Source organism: Poeciliopsis prolifica, unplaced genomic scaffold (assembly GCF_027474105.1).
Source record: "Poeciliopsis prolifica strain line A6 unplaced genomic scaffold, Auburn_PproV2 SCAFFOLD065, whole genome shotgun sequence".
NCBI lineage: Eukaryota > Metazoa > Chordata > Actinopteri > Cyprinodontiformes > Poeciliidae > Poeciliopsis > Poeciliopsis prolifica.
Window position 1 is genome coordinate 2,140,415 of NW_026562440.1, and position 14,746 is coordinate 2,155,160.

The 14,746-nt window shown below is 38.5% G+C and overlaps 1 protein-coding gene across 1 annotated transcript; it reads left to right on the forward strand.

The window, feature by feature from the left end:
- Window positions 1-4,957: 4,957 nt before the first annotated feature.
- On the forward strand, window positions 4,958-14,460 carry myb (v-myb avian myeloblastosis viral oncogene homolog). Its single transcript, XM_055019964.1, has 15 exons — window positions 4,958-5,068; window positions 6,887-7,004; window positions 7,092-7,163; window positions 7,605-7,697; window positions 8,279-8,499; window positions 8,939-9,158; window positions 9,241-9,309; window positions 10,205-10,309; window positions 10,664-10,900; window positions 11,383-11,498; window positions 11,582-11,684; window positions 11,792-11,887; window positions 12,166-12,264; window positions 12,379-12,462; window positions 13,173-14,460. Exons 1-15 carry the CDS (start codon window positions 5,046-5,048, stop codon window positions 13,290-13,292), a joined length of 1,776 nt encoding a protein of 591 aa, XP_054875939.1. The 5' UTR covers window positions 4,958-5,045; the 3' UTR covers window positions 13,293-14,460.
- The last annotated feature ends 286 nt before the right edge of the window (window positions 14,461-14,746 follow it).

A 14,746-nucleotide genomic window follows, 5' to 3' on the forward strand; every position in this document is an offset into this window, starting at 1 on the left:
ATTACATAAATAAATACTATTTTCATTTTTGAAAACGGTTTCAGCAATGCATTTTTATATATCTAAAGTATGGAGTATTATTATATAACCCAACATTTATTTGCCTTTCTCTGCAGCACTACTCTTGACTTATCTGGAGTTTTCTCCTTGGTCACTATGATAGTGACCAACAAACATCTGAGGCCCTCAAAAGGTCAGTGTCACAATATGCTCATTTGCTAATTAATGATTCTTGAAGACACTGGCTTACCTTTAAGGATAAGGAGGACTGTGTACATGCAAATCTAACACTTTTCAATTTTTTATTTATAAATTTTATTGAAATAAGCCTCTTTCATCCACTTCATGGTAATGCACTACTTTGTTCTAATCCCTGTAAAAATCCTTAAACAAATACATTGAATTGTATGGTTGTAATGTGAGAAAGCTCTATTTCTATGTATACTTTTGAAAGGTGTTGGAAACACTGCCAGTTCAAGAGGTCATGAGTGCTGAAACAAGTTGAGAAACACCACCTGCATGCAACAGTCTTATTAAGCCACTATGATTTGGGGGTGTGAATGTCTCAACCATTTTGTCAAAGGTTATGCCCTCTAGTTAGAGACCAGCCCATCTGAGCTCACTCTACACCTTGTACACAAACAACCCTGAGTGACATAATTTTTTTTGTTGAGCTATCTTTGCATTACAAGAAACATAAAGGCTGCTTACCACAAAAGGAAGAAAATGGGTTCATAATATGATATTTGCATGCACTTGTTTCACCACTGACCTGGCACTAGCATTTTACAGTCACAATTTATGGAAACAGAGATGGATGTGTAATTAGAGAAATTAAAATGTATTTATCTGCAGTAGTTTACATGTGGGGATAAATCAAGTAGAAAACGTCATAGAATAACATGATATGATCAGTGCTGCAGGTGAGATATGCCCCTGCACATCTGTGATATGGAATATGAAGCTTGGCGTGTCTCCCAAACTAAAAATAGAGCACAAAAAAAAAGAAGACAGGCTTTTAGTGAGATAATTGTGACTAACCTCACAATCTACAGCTTTTGTCTGAAAGGTTCAGATGGCAGCTTGACAAACGGCACATTTGACCGACTCAGTTCACCAGGAGGTAACTATTATAGGAGGATCATTCATATCAAGAGAGGCCGCTGGCTGAGGTGTTTACTATGTGTTGTACACAGTTCACCTTTGGTTAAGAGAGCATGTGCGCGTGCGTGATCACCCTCTGGGTGGGTGGAGGTTTCCCCTCTCAAAATTCCACTTCCTGCTCTTTTGAAGTTGCACATCTACATGTGAAAATAAACAACTGCTCTTGCACATATGGAGCACATGCATACAATTAAAACAGACACAAGTCTTGCTCACTTTAAGTTTACAGGGTCACACAGGTGACACGGGGAGAAGCCTTCCTTGTGCAAGTCTTCCTTGCCCCAGAAAGCAAAATGTTTCTGGGGCATTTCAAAACACGAACTGCATGAAAGAGAACTTCATAGGATATGGAACATTTTCTATATATAAAAAATGCAAACACTGAATTTATTGAGCTATTTGTAGCTTTAATCTGAAGTTGTGCTATAAAAATCATAATTGAGCAAACAAAATCCAACAAAAAGCATAAGGCAGGATGAAAGATATGTCCATTTTATTTGAATGTTTTTGGGATTATTTTGAAATCTCTTGAGACAATCAATGAAAACATGCAATGATTTTGTACGCCATGCGCTGCAACGAGGCAGAGGTGTGATTTTTCACACCTACATTCATCTGAACATTTGTTTCCCTTTGAACAGTTCTGAAACAGTATCTGGTCAAATCTGTGCTGCAGACGTGGCCACAGAGTTCAGGGAAAGCCGTATCAATGAATCAGTGGTAGGAGAAGAAGAGTTCCTGAAAAACAATAATGCAATGATGAACTGGATTAAACAGATGGAACAACAGATTGCTAGAAGAATGAGCGGATCAGTGGCATATTCCAGTGTATTGTTTAACTTGTAGAAATGTTTCTAAGCTGGTTGTTTATGTGGCACACCTACAATTTTACACCTATTTTTCAGGGGTACAATTATTATCAGCAGAATCAAGTGAAAGCAGAAGAAAATGCAAATCTGTCCACAACAGCATGTAAATTTGAACATGCATTAATCCTGTTGCACCAGCAGAAAACAAAGCATGCAGTGCATGCAGTGGGTGAGGGGTAAAGTCTGTCTAAAGAGCTGGCACTGGATATGAGATAATGTTTTACATAATTTGCTATAGGGGCAGCAGGTATTATGGGAAGTCTTTGACAGGAACTCACCCAAAGGAAAATGCAAAACTAGCTCTACTGGTAGTCAGGTTCTGACATCTATTCAATGAAGAAAAAAAAATGAGCCACTCAAGGTTGCAAGTAATAAAGTTAAATACATAATCATTCCTATGTACTTTGAAAAAAATACTCGTAAGCTTTAAACGTTTTCATGTTTTGTGAAGACTTCACCAAAACGGTGAGGAGCAAAATTGTGTAGAAGTTTAAAACGTTAGTTGTAAAACCATACAGCAAACTTTGAAAATTAAAAGGAGCTCTGGGTGTACAGCCATACACTGGATTGCTGGTCTGTCATCTAAAATCTTGACACAGTAAATGTACTGTGTCAAGATAACATGACAGAATGTTATCTTGACACAGTAATAACATGACAAAATGTGACAAAAATTAGAGGCTATAATCACTTTTGGAAGGCACTGTAAACAATTAAAGTTATGATATTTGTATGCATTATGTTTTTGCAAAAAGCTATTTGCCCTAAAAATAGTGGGGCAATGTAAACTGTTGAGAACTAATAAACATCTACTATATGATTATTCTATCATCAACAGTTATCAGACCAAAAGTTAATCATTTTTAACTTCACAATCACATCTACTAGCTGTTTGACTTGGAATCAGCCTTTTTTCAGTGCTCTATTTCACATACATATACAGGTAAGCAGACTCTATGGCATAAACACAACCAAAAATGAGTATATTTTGCTGTCCCAGCTCTGGATTTGAAAGCTAGATGGAATGATGTCTCCAGAGGCAAGGAACTGTCATTAAAATCATTCAAATGAGCCAACCTGTGCACACAAGGCTTTGCAAAGTGGTCAGCCATTATAATGCCTGCCATCAACCTGTCCAATCGCGCCCATGCAAATGTCCCAGGCTGAACCTTCAATAGGTCTGAGGACTTCCTGTTTGACCTACTATGGGCAATTTGCATAGCCTTCTCTTGTCTCAATTTGGTTTCAGATAACTATGTGCAGTTTGAAAATATTACCCTCGAGGGAAAAGTAGTATTATATGAAAATGCAAAATTTATAGAGATAGTCACGTGAGTCAATTAAAAACATGATTAAAAGTGAACAAAAGTGGGATTTAACAAATTTTCACCTTACATGCTCAACCACTTTATCAGACCCACTTTATTTTATACGTGGGGAATCTTGCATTGCCAACTTACATACCTGCTATTTAATAAGGAATTTGAATGGAATAGAAATACCACCTCCTCGAGGCACAGGTGGTAATGCAAGTGCACACAGGTGTGCATGGGAATTGAAGCCTAGAAGTGATTGCATCTAGGCAACAGCGATGCATTACATCAAGGATCGGTAATGATAATCATTGAAAATAAAAATCTGAGCCAAATCTTTCGAGAACAACTGCGGATTAGTAAGCACATTTTATGAATTTAATTTCTAAGTAATAACTTGGTGTAATAATTTTACTGAGTTTATTATAAGTACAGTGCTTGTTGCACGTAAAAGTGAGACTTTCTATCCATGGCAACATGTACAAGTGCATGTGTGTACCCCATTGTCAGCCCCCTATTATAATAGTTTATCCTGGGACAATAGGCTGTTCTGGGGTGATGGTAATTACAAGTGACCAGGACAATACGGTCGCGTATGGAGGAACTAATACAATGAGAAGACACATTTATACAAGTGAAGCATTAAGCCCCCTCCTTCTTGCAATGAATGCTCGAGCAAGGAAAATCCAAAAACAACACAAAAATAATCAGAAAAAAACGAGGCTTGATCTGGAAAAAAAAGAGGAAAAAAAAAATACAAGTTATGCAAGATCATTATTTTCTTACTCATCCACTTGAGAATAGCTGCAGAAAAACAGGCTGAACTTGCTCCGTATTGTTATATGGGTCATATGTAATATTTGAGAAAGAAGAACTCAACAAGAAAATGTAGGAATAGCTCAGCGAACATGAAAGCACCAGAGCTATGAATTACACGAGCAATAAATTTACACAAATAGCTTTAGTGCCACTGGATTCCTTTAACTTTGTTTGTGTAGGCGGGTTTTTGTCGCGGGATGATAAGACAAGGTTTTGTTGCGAGTTTTATCACAGGAAAACATCTGCAAGAACACCAGCGGGGGCACTCCGTTGAGCAGGTGGCTGAAGGCTGGAAGTACTCTCAACTTAATTTTCCTAGAGTGCAAACCTATTCTTGTTGGTCCAAAGACTTCCTTTTTCTCTCTTGTTTTTTTTCTTTTCTTTTTTTTTATGGGAAAAGAAAAAGCAAGTGAATTGACACAAAAAAGTTTAGCGCTGATGATAAGACAGAGAGCGCCTCAGACGAAGGCTGTTGCGTAGTGAGCACTTCAGTAACACTTTGTAAATGTAAAAATACCCACATTTCATGCATTTAAACTACAATTCAAACCACAAAATGTAACTATGAAGACATATATAGTTGTGATTTTAGCCAAATAAAACATTTTAAAACAATAAATTTAGATGTCTAATGTGTATTTAAAGTCAGCCGGAAAATAGTCTGACTGCAAGTGAAGTATACAGCGTTTGTGAACATGCGCAGTGGAGCGAAAGCGCCGAGGACCGCCAAATTGACCTGATGAGGGGAGGAGCCCCCCTGCGAGTCGCAGCAGTTTAAATTAATGTCAGCCTGCTTGATCGCAGTGAGAACAAACACGGCGTAGATAGCGAAAGTACACGCTAGGCGCAACCTGCTGCAAGCCCCTGGCTACACTTTACAATGACTCGGCGGCCGAAAAACAGGTAAAAAAGCAGATAAACTATTATAAACTCTCGTTTTTACGCGCAAGTTTCCTTGTTATATGAAAGTTGTTCTCCTCCATTTATTGCTGTTATTTCTGTGTGAAACCGGAGCATCTTTTCCACAGCGCTCACATGGCTTTTTTTAAAAAGCTAATTGTCTGCTTTTTGCGCGACTTGTGTGTGAAAGCCTCTGTGTTTTCTTGGCATTTGTTGATGGTGAGGTTGTCGCGCTCGCGCCAATGACAGGTGGTGGTCATCTGGCATGTGCGCTCCTCACTGCTGTCAGTGACACACACACACGCTCGCGACTTAACGCCACGCTGTGAGCGAGATGGTGCGTGGACACCGGTGGAGCTGCGCCGAATAATCGCCTAATACACTTAATTAAAACAGCCTGCTTGTCAATATGTCAATATTTAAACAGCAAAGCCCCTTTTGAATTAAAGAAAAAAAAGAAGTTTTGAAGCAGTCATTGTTAAGCGCCTCTCGGTCTGCTGACCATTGCCCGGCGGTTTTAAGAAGACATGTCACTTTCGTTTTTATGTTTTTCTCTCTGCAAATTGCGTCGGTATTTACATAAGATGGCATTTCTAAACCCGGCTTGATTCATTTAGCAAGTATTGTGGAGCATCTCTGAATGTGAGGAGCGCACTCTGCTATTTTGGAAACTGCGCTTTCGCAGCTTCCTCTGCAGCACCTGCGCTACGTTTTTTCACGTAGGCCTGTTATCCTATTCTAATTTCAGACAAACGATTCACCGTAAATTGAAATGAATAGCTGTATTGGGTTTTCCCACATATTTATGCTGATTAACGTATGTTACTCTTGCATATGGAGAGTTTTTGTTCTGTTTTACAAAGTTCTTAGGTTTAGAATATTAACGTGAAAGCTGCAGAGTTTAATTTAAACGGGATTGCAAAAATCTATATATATATATATATATATATATATATATATTTTTACACAAACTTTAGTCATCTTCTCTTATTCTATTGTGAAATGTGAACTAGCTGTATTATGCAATGCTGTTTAATGAAACAGAAGTTTGTATTTATTGCTTCAAACAAACAAAATCATAAACTGCAGTTAATCTTTAGGGTTAATTTGTGTACTTCTCAATAATGTTAATGCCGTTGATCATTCAGTCACACCTAATATACATTATGAAAAAAAGAAGTGGAATGAGGAAGATGGTGCGCAATAAATACCCCTCTTGCTCACAGACACACACATACACACACAGTGGGATGTCTGTTCACCTGTCGCTCTTTTCCAAGCACCCTACCTGACTTCCACGTTAACACTGTTCATCAATCTGGTTGGCTAACCAGTTCCTTTTGAGTGTGTGTGTGTGTGTGTGTGCATGCGTGCAAGACTGTGATGTACAATGCCACACAAGTCTGGACATGTTGGGGTCACAAAATGATGATCACACATGCCAATCCCAGTATCTGTGGAAACCAAAAACACTGGAACCTGTTCGTCCTTCTCTGTTTCTCATTCCCTCCCTTTCTCCCTCCCTCCCTCCCTTCAGCTAGCTGTTCTTCCCTTTTTCTTTTTTTTTCTTTCTTTGCTTGTGAGTGTCTTGGCTCAAAGCCTGCACCCAAACCTTCAAGAATGACTGGTTCTCTGTTTGTGACACCTGATGAATACAGACTGGGTTTTCCTTTTTCTTTTTATTAACTCTCCAACATGATGATTAGAGACAGGCATGTTCATTCTTCCAGTATTTGCCTAATCTAATTTCTTACACTAGTCCTTTTCACACTGCTTAAAATGGGTTAAAAAATATTTTTTTGTGTGTGTGTACATTCACAGTGTTTACAGTAGCGAGGAAGATGAGGAGGAGACAGATGTGTACGAACATGACTATGACGGGACTCTTGCCAAAGTAGGGAAACGCCACCTCGGAAAAACACGCTGGACTCGAGAAGAGGTATGCAAAAAAAGTTTAAAATTCCCATTTTTAGACAAACTAGTGTCTAGTTATTGCAGTGACAATCATATTTTGTCTTTTATTCAGGATGAGAAGCTGAAGAAACTGGTTGAACTTCACGGATCAGAAGATTGGAAACTAATTGCAAGTTTATTAGCTGTAAGTTATAATTTGGGATGTAGGGCGAAAAAAGGCATGCACAGGTAAAACATTTAAAGAAAAAACGTCTAATTAAGACGTCTTTTAAGCATAGATTGGTCATAACCTTTAGTAAAAATACTATTACAATTACTACAGTGATTTTCACCTAACTGGTTACCAGTTATCAGCAACAAGTGGGGGAGGGGCCATTACTATGTCTTCAATACATCTAAGGAAAATCCAGGCATCCCGAAGGTCTCCGATAGATCTAATTCAAGGGCTTTAATTAGATCAATTAAAGCTTTTATTGTAAAACGTCTGAATGATTTTTGACTGATTTTAGTTGAGTATTGGTAAAACAAATTTTTTCTTTAATACTTTGCTTGATTTGATTAACATGTGCAAGTTACCCTATTGCAACAGCAAACTGATGTTGGCGTTTTCTCTCCAAATTCCCAGAATCGTACAGATGTGCAGTGCCAACACCGATGGCAGAAGGTTCTCAACCCAGAACTGATTAAGGGGCCCTGGACCAAAGAAGAGGATCAGAGGGTAAGAAAACGCTACATTTTATGAGCTGTATTTAGCATTAAGGTCTCTTTGAAATGAACAGGAAATGCGGTGTAAGAATAAAAAACAATTACTTTATGTTCCTGAGTGACTATAGCAACAACTCTGAAGCAATTCAGCCATCTGCTGTTGCACATTTTAAAAGTGTTATTACACAACATATAACTTGGTTTGTCTTAATCAGTGGCACGAATGCATTGAGCTGATTCAAAGGAGTTATATTTCCACCCACATGCTGTCACAGTAATGATTAGCAGACAAGCTAAAGTTCCACTGGAAAATCCCTCACTGCTCTCCAGCAGGTGCTCCCATTCAGATCCACTGGTTAAATAGAGATCATGAATTATGTGCAACTTTCAAAGAGTTAAAAGTCATTTCTCTTTTTGTGTTTTCTCCCTCCCTCTGCCTATCATAACTTTACCTTTACTTCTCCCTCTGTTCCCTGCGGTTACTCCATCCTTCCCCTTCCCCCATGCCCATCCTCTACTATTGACTTCCTTTTCATGTTGTTCCTCCTCCTCTTGTTGGCTTTGCACTTTTTGTTTCTCCCTCAAACACCAAAGGTGATCGAGCTGGTCCAGAAGTACGGAGCCAAGCGCTGGTCGGTGATCGCCAAGCACCTGAAGGGACGCATCGGCAAGCAGTGCCGCGAGCGCTGGCACAACCACCTGAACCCAGAGGTCAAGAAGACCTCGTGGACCGAGGAGGAGGACAGAATCATCTACCAAGCCCATGAGAAACTGGGAAACCGCTGGGCAGAAATAGCCAAGCTGCTTCCTGGCAGGTGAGGCGGAGATCGAAGAAGGCTTTGGGGGAGTAGGAGGAAAAAGAGAAGCTCGATGAATCACGGAGCCCTCGCTGGTTAGCTGCGCAACACTGCGGTTAGAAGGCCGAAATAGGACACTTGAGAAGGCAAAGCAAAATGAGAAATAGGCATTGACTGTAGGGCAGGTTGACTTTTGTTGAAACAATGTGTAGAGAAGAATATCAACAGATAAAGAGATAGCTCTAAGATTGTTGTAATTGCTGTGTTCTGATAACTTTATCAACTACACGCATGGGCTTGTGTGTTTGACTGAGACTTTGTTTATCTGTGTCAGCCCGCATGTGTCTGTGTTGATAATATGTTTGGGGCACAACTTTCGGACACGGGTCTCAGTAAGACATGGGTGTGTTAAATAAAACATCTCTCATTTAATCCATGTTTTCCTTGCAACCCGCAGGACTGACAACGCCATAAAGAACCACTGGAACTCCACCATGAGGCGAAAGGTTGAACAAGAGGGCTACCTTCAGAACACATCGAAGAACAGCAACTCCTCACTGTCCATGAGCCACGGCTACATCAAGACCACCAATCACGTTATGAGCTTCCCCCACCACTCACCAAGCCACGCACAGCTGCCTCCTGTGACCTACAACTACATATCCGAAACACACAGAGTAAATAAACTTCAGATTTTGGAAATATAAAACAGCCCAAAAAATAATAATAATAACGTAACGTCTTTCCTTGATTCAATAGCTGCCGATCCCGATGGCTCTGCATTTAAACTTCCTGAACATTCCCCAGCATGGGACTGCTGCTATACAAGTAAGAACCTTGAACAACCTATGATAACAATTTTCATTAATATCTCTAAGCAATATGTCAGTCATATGGTGGTCATTTTCTCATGAAGTTGCCTGCACAAGATAAAAACTATGATTTTATATATAGATTAAAAACATATTTAATCTCTGAAATTGTTTTAAGCGTCTGATTAATCGAAATCTGTAAAAAGTTTGCCTTAATAGGCGTAAAGTGTAAGAGTCTTCTTTCAGCCAGTCATCTGGCAGTGCCCAGCAACACAGCTGTTCTAGTCTGTGGTCCATTAGGCCTGACAAAACACAAGTTGCTCCAGAACAAATGCAAGCATCTCGCTAGAAGTACGTTAAGGTGTAAAATTCAGCAGTTTTGAAACTTTAACTCCTTTAAACCAGCCCATGTTTATCTTCAAGTCCTCCTGCAGTTTACTTCAATTTGATTAAATTAATTTCATTTATAAAACCCCTATTTCATCAGAGGTCATCAACACTCCAAGATAAACTAGTACGCTGGAAAAGTTTCAAATAATATAGAACCCACGTGAATCCAAATTCACCAAATACTCACCTATATATTTTATGACGTGTAATCTAATTAAACGAAACAGTCATACTATTAAAATTAGGTCATCTTTTTCACATTAAAATAGTGCTATATCGTCTAACAGTATAAAAAACTGTTTTAATAGCATGCTTTTTGTTGTTCTTCTGATTAAAATGTGAAGAATATAATAATAAAAAACATCTGCAGCACTTCATCGGTGTGTGATGCATATTTGTCAAATTTTCACATTAGCAAAAGACCTAGGAATTTGTAACTTACACATGCCACCAGCGTGTTCACTTGCTATCACTGCAATCTCGAAAGCAAATATAGGAATGTTCAAATTTCTTCTTCCTAGAGACACTATGGTGACGAGGATCCTGAGAAAGAGCAGAGAGTAAAAGAGATCGAACGGCTGCTCATGGCGACAGAGAATGAGCTGAAAGTCCAGCCATCCCTATCAGTAAGTCAAGACTTCTGTCTGGGTGTGAAATGTGACAGCACGATTTATGCATGTGTATTTTTGACCCTGTCTTTGAGGACAGTGGTCGGACGTGTGTATTTGCGTGAATAAGGAGGAGGAAACATCTGGGGGGTCTGTTTCTGCAAAAGTGACGAAACAGGACCTTATCACCATTTCTCTACTATGTGTGTGACCCCTTGTGCAACTTTCTTCTGCTCTACACTTCTGTTGCTTTTTAATTTAAAGTTCCCTTTATTCTTCTCTTTTTTTCCCTTCTTTGTTCAGCACTTATTCACATTCGATTTCCATGCATTTTTATCCCTCAACATCACTTTGTATTTTGTTTTTCTCCAGATGAATTTGAGTTTTCCGTCTTGGGTCACCCAGAGCTCTGTGACTAGCAGTTCGGATGGTGCTGCCACATCTTTATCACACTTCCAGACCGCTGCCCCGGCACTGCCTCTGGACCAGAGCTGCCTACCTGAAGAAAGTGCCTCAGCAACACGGGCCAGCAGCACCGCCAGCAGCCATCACAGCAGCCCGACATTCACAAACACAATGCCCGACTTCATGGAATCCGTCATTGATTCTGTAAGTTTCTGCATCACAATTAAAGAAATATACAGTGCATGTTCCTGCATGGAACTGTTTCCATAGGAAAGGCAAGGCGTGACAATTTGCTGTGAAGATTGGGTCTTGACCCACATTTCACTGCCCTGTTTCCAGAGCCTCCCCTTAGAGGGCGAAAGCGCTACCAGTCACTTCTTGGATCTGAAAACAGGCAGGGTCATCTGCTCAACTCCAAAGTTCTTACCAGTCAGAAATCTCCCCTATTCTCCCTTGCAGGTAGTTAAAATAGTTGAAAGTGATCAGAATCAGTCTAATCACCAACCTGTCTTCCCACAGCAGCACAAATCATTTAGATCTAGTGTTTCTCACCTTGATCCGCCTCCAGTAGTGTCACTCTTTTTTTTTTTCTTTAGATGCCATTTTTAAATCCAAGTTCCTTCCATCTTCAAGGACAAACTGTTTTAAGACTTTAACTAACTTGTTTTCTCTTGCCTGTTCCACAGTTTCTCAGCCAATCTATGAGTCCAGAACACTCCGACGATAGTCTACGAATGAGCATGGATGTAGACACCAAACCTCTTATCAACCACTCTATCAGGCCACAGAAAGAGAATGAAATGTAAGTGCAGTTGAACTTTCATCATTTAATGTGCAGATTTGACCATGCGTCTCTTTTCAAGCACTGTTTGTCTTCTTTCTCAGATTCCGAACTACAAACATTCGTCGATCAATCCTGGAGTTGAACCCTCGTACACCCACTCTTTTCAGGTCAAATATGGGCCTTCATGGATCTCTCAAACTACAGGTGAGGGAAAATAAAACCGGTGTGTGGATTCTTGTCACTTTAAGTACTTTTGCACCAGATTATTTTGAACAAAAAGATTTATTGACATACTGATCTTTTCATTGTAGATTCCAACTTTGGAGCAACAAATGGTTGAGTCTATCAAACAAGAACCCATGGAGTGTGCCATTGACCAGCCTCCACTTAAGAAGATAAAACAAGAGGTACTTTCCACACATCCCATCCTGATAACATACATTCCTACACCTTCAAAAAAGAGATAAACTAAAGACAAATGTAGAAGATTGTGTTTGTTTTGAAAACTTGTTAAAAATGTTATGTTTTTTTTCCTGTTATCTTTAATGCAAATATATGTAAACAGTTTGCATGAAGTCTGTTTTCCTGCTTGCAAGCATGTGTGATCAGCACATACGTTGGTTGCATTGTTTTGTGGTTGTATGATCATGTGCGCTGTATGGCATGGATGTGTTTCGGTGCTAAGGTGGAGTCCCCATGCGAGAGGAGCCCCTGCATGCAGTGGGAGGGACAAGAACTCAACACACAGCTTTTCTCCCCCAGCGCCTCCGCACAGGAAGTACCTGTAAGTCCACATGTGAATTTATGACACTGAAACCTTGCAACTTTGATTACTCAAATGTTATCTGTAACCTCATAAGAATTTTCATGCTAATTTTGTTTCTTAACTTTTTGTCAGGATCTACTTACCAGCTCATTACTAAGTGAGGAAGGACACAAGCCCTACCATCTTCCTCACAGAGACATAAACAGCCCACTACAAGTATGTAAATTAAGCTAATCTAGTAAATAAATTACACTTTCTTAAGTAAAATAAAGAATTTATTATGCACAAAAACTGTTTCGTACAATCATAAAATAATAAAAATTAAGTTACTGGCTGCAGTCTGGAAAATTTGTTCTAACATTTTTCCTATTAAGTGGATGAAAACTTAGAACTCCTTAACTTTTAAGTTTAATAACGCATCAAGTAACATGTACTAAAGTGCTTTATTGAAAATTGGAAAGATGGGGATAATCCTTTGTATTTGAGTTTGATAACAGAACTGCTGTCAAAGCACCTGCAGCGTATTTCTTCTTTTATATGTTGAAGTGTTCAGAATAAAATTTAGAATCTATCGAGGCCGATGAGAAAAACGAACATTGGTACTGCTGAGAAAAGCCTGATCGGTGCATCTCTTAACATGTTGCCTACAAAGTTATCTTTTTTTTAAACCTCTGTCTATGTAATGATTTTGTAAATTTGATTATTTGTGACAAATAAGGGCCATATAGAATTTTATCAATCAGTCTCTTCTAAACATTTCACGGTTGAACCAGAACAGAACAATGTCTGAAAACTAAATTATTCTATTATAACTTCTGTATGCACACATTTAACTCATTCATAATAAATAATGTGAGCACAAAAGATATGAATATGATTTCATATAAAGATACTCATCGGTGCCATTTCTTTCTTTTCTTCCACAGCAGCAGCAGCTCAGTTCTTGGGAACCAGCAAACTGTGGGAAGACAGAGGAACACATTCTGGCCTCTGAGCAGAACCACAAGTACATCAACACTTACCCCACAAGGACACTGGTGATGTAGACAATGGAGAGAAGCACAACACAAACGGCGGGGAAAAGAACGCTGATCTGTAAACGTCAACACTCCCTGTGCTGGACTCAGCATCGCAGGTTTTTTTAAAATATTTGTTGTGGTACAACAGTTGGGAGAGACTTTTAAGCCATTTGTGTTTTTACACTCAAACTTGTTGGATTTCAACCAACCAAAGACTAAACACGTTTCCTTTGTTTTGTTTTTACCTTTTAAATAGAATTTGAGTTTAGTCATCCTTTTTGTCTGCTTTATGTTTTTATAACTGTTGTATTATAAATGGGAAAAGGTTTGCATTGGGCTGTATTATTGGTTACAAATTTTGATATTAATATAAAGAACAAGTTAATTTATTTGTTTGTTTGTTCCTGTTTGTGTTTTTTTTTTTGTTCCAGACATTGACTATGTAATTGTTTTACAATCCACCAATTGAGCAGTGTTGTAATTTTAAGTATTTAAGCCCTGTTAGCATTATCATATATCCCAAAGGCATAATAAGAATTTCCAAACTGACCTCTGAATTTTACTCTTAAAATTATTTAACTTTTTTTTAAGGTATGCTAAAAATTTCAAGTGTTTGGTCATATAAACCCTTAAGAACTGTTATGTCTGTTCTTATATGATGGTTCAAATTTGGCCAACTGTAGTAATGCCACATTGCAATCTTTATTTCACCAAGAAATATGTTTTCATTTCAAATCGCAATGCATTTCTGGCTTTTACATTGGGACAAATGTATGAACAAATGAATATGTTTATGGAAAGAGATAAAGAGAGACTACACTATGCATTTCAAAATCTGAAATGAGCTTCACCGAGTAAGAGTAAAAACCAAGCTGCTCTTGACTTTCTGTAAAACGAAAGAATTAAACACTGATGTTTTTATTTCCTACTACAAACAAAAGCCCTCTTGAAACTTTTGTATCAGTTAAAAAGAAAACAGATAGTTTTGTATTGTTTTTGTAAAGTGTACATCAGCATTTTGTTTTCATTCAGAGATTCAAGGTAGCCCTTGTCAAACACTTAACAGATGTTTTTTTTTATACTTATGCCTTTTTTGATACTAGCTTTGGACTTTTTTATGAAAGCATTTATAGATGCCAAGTTTCATGTTTTTATACTTTTGTATTCCGCCAAGCAAATAAAGTGTGCTGTTTTTATTAAATATTTGTGTTATTGGGGGTTATTTGTGTGGAGATTTGAAGTTATGCATACGTGCTTAAGATGAAACAAACAATTCAGAGATAAAAGTATTTCCATATGTTTAAGTTGAGAAATATTGTAAAAGTCTCATAATTATCTAAAGCCATTTCTCTGAAGTAAATGAATGATTCCTGATCTTGTTTCCAAAGTGCTACCTAATCTGTAGTATTCAAATTTCTGTCAGCTTTGTAGTATTCAAATACCTTGTCCACCTTTTCCCTCGTACGGTCTTGTCGATACAA

Coding starts and splice junctions, on each gene's coding strand:
- myb (XM_055019964.1), top strand. CDS start 5,046: ATGACTCGGCGGCCGAAAAACAG. Junction 11,499..11,581: donor CCACAGAAAGAGAATGAAAT/GTAAGTGCAGTT, acceptor CTTCTTTCTCAG/ATTCCGAACTACAAACATTC. Junction 12,463..13,172: donor ACATAAACAGCCCACTACAA/GTATGTAAATTA, acceptor TTTCTTCCACAG/CAGCAGCAGCTCAGTTCTTG.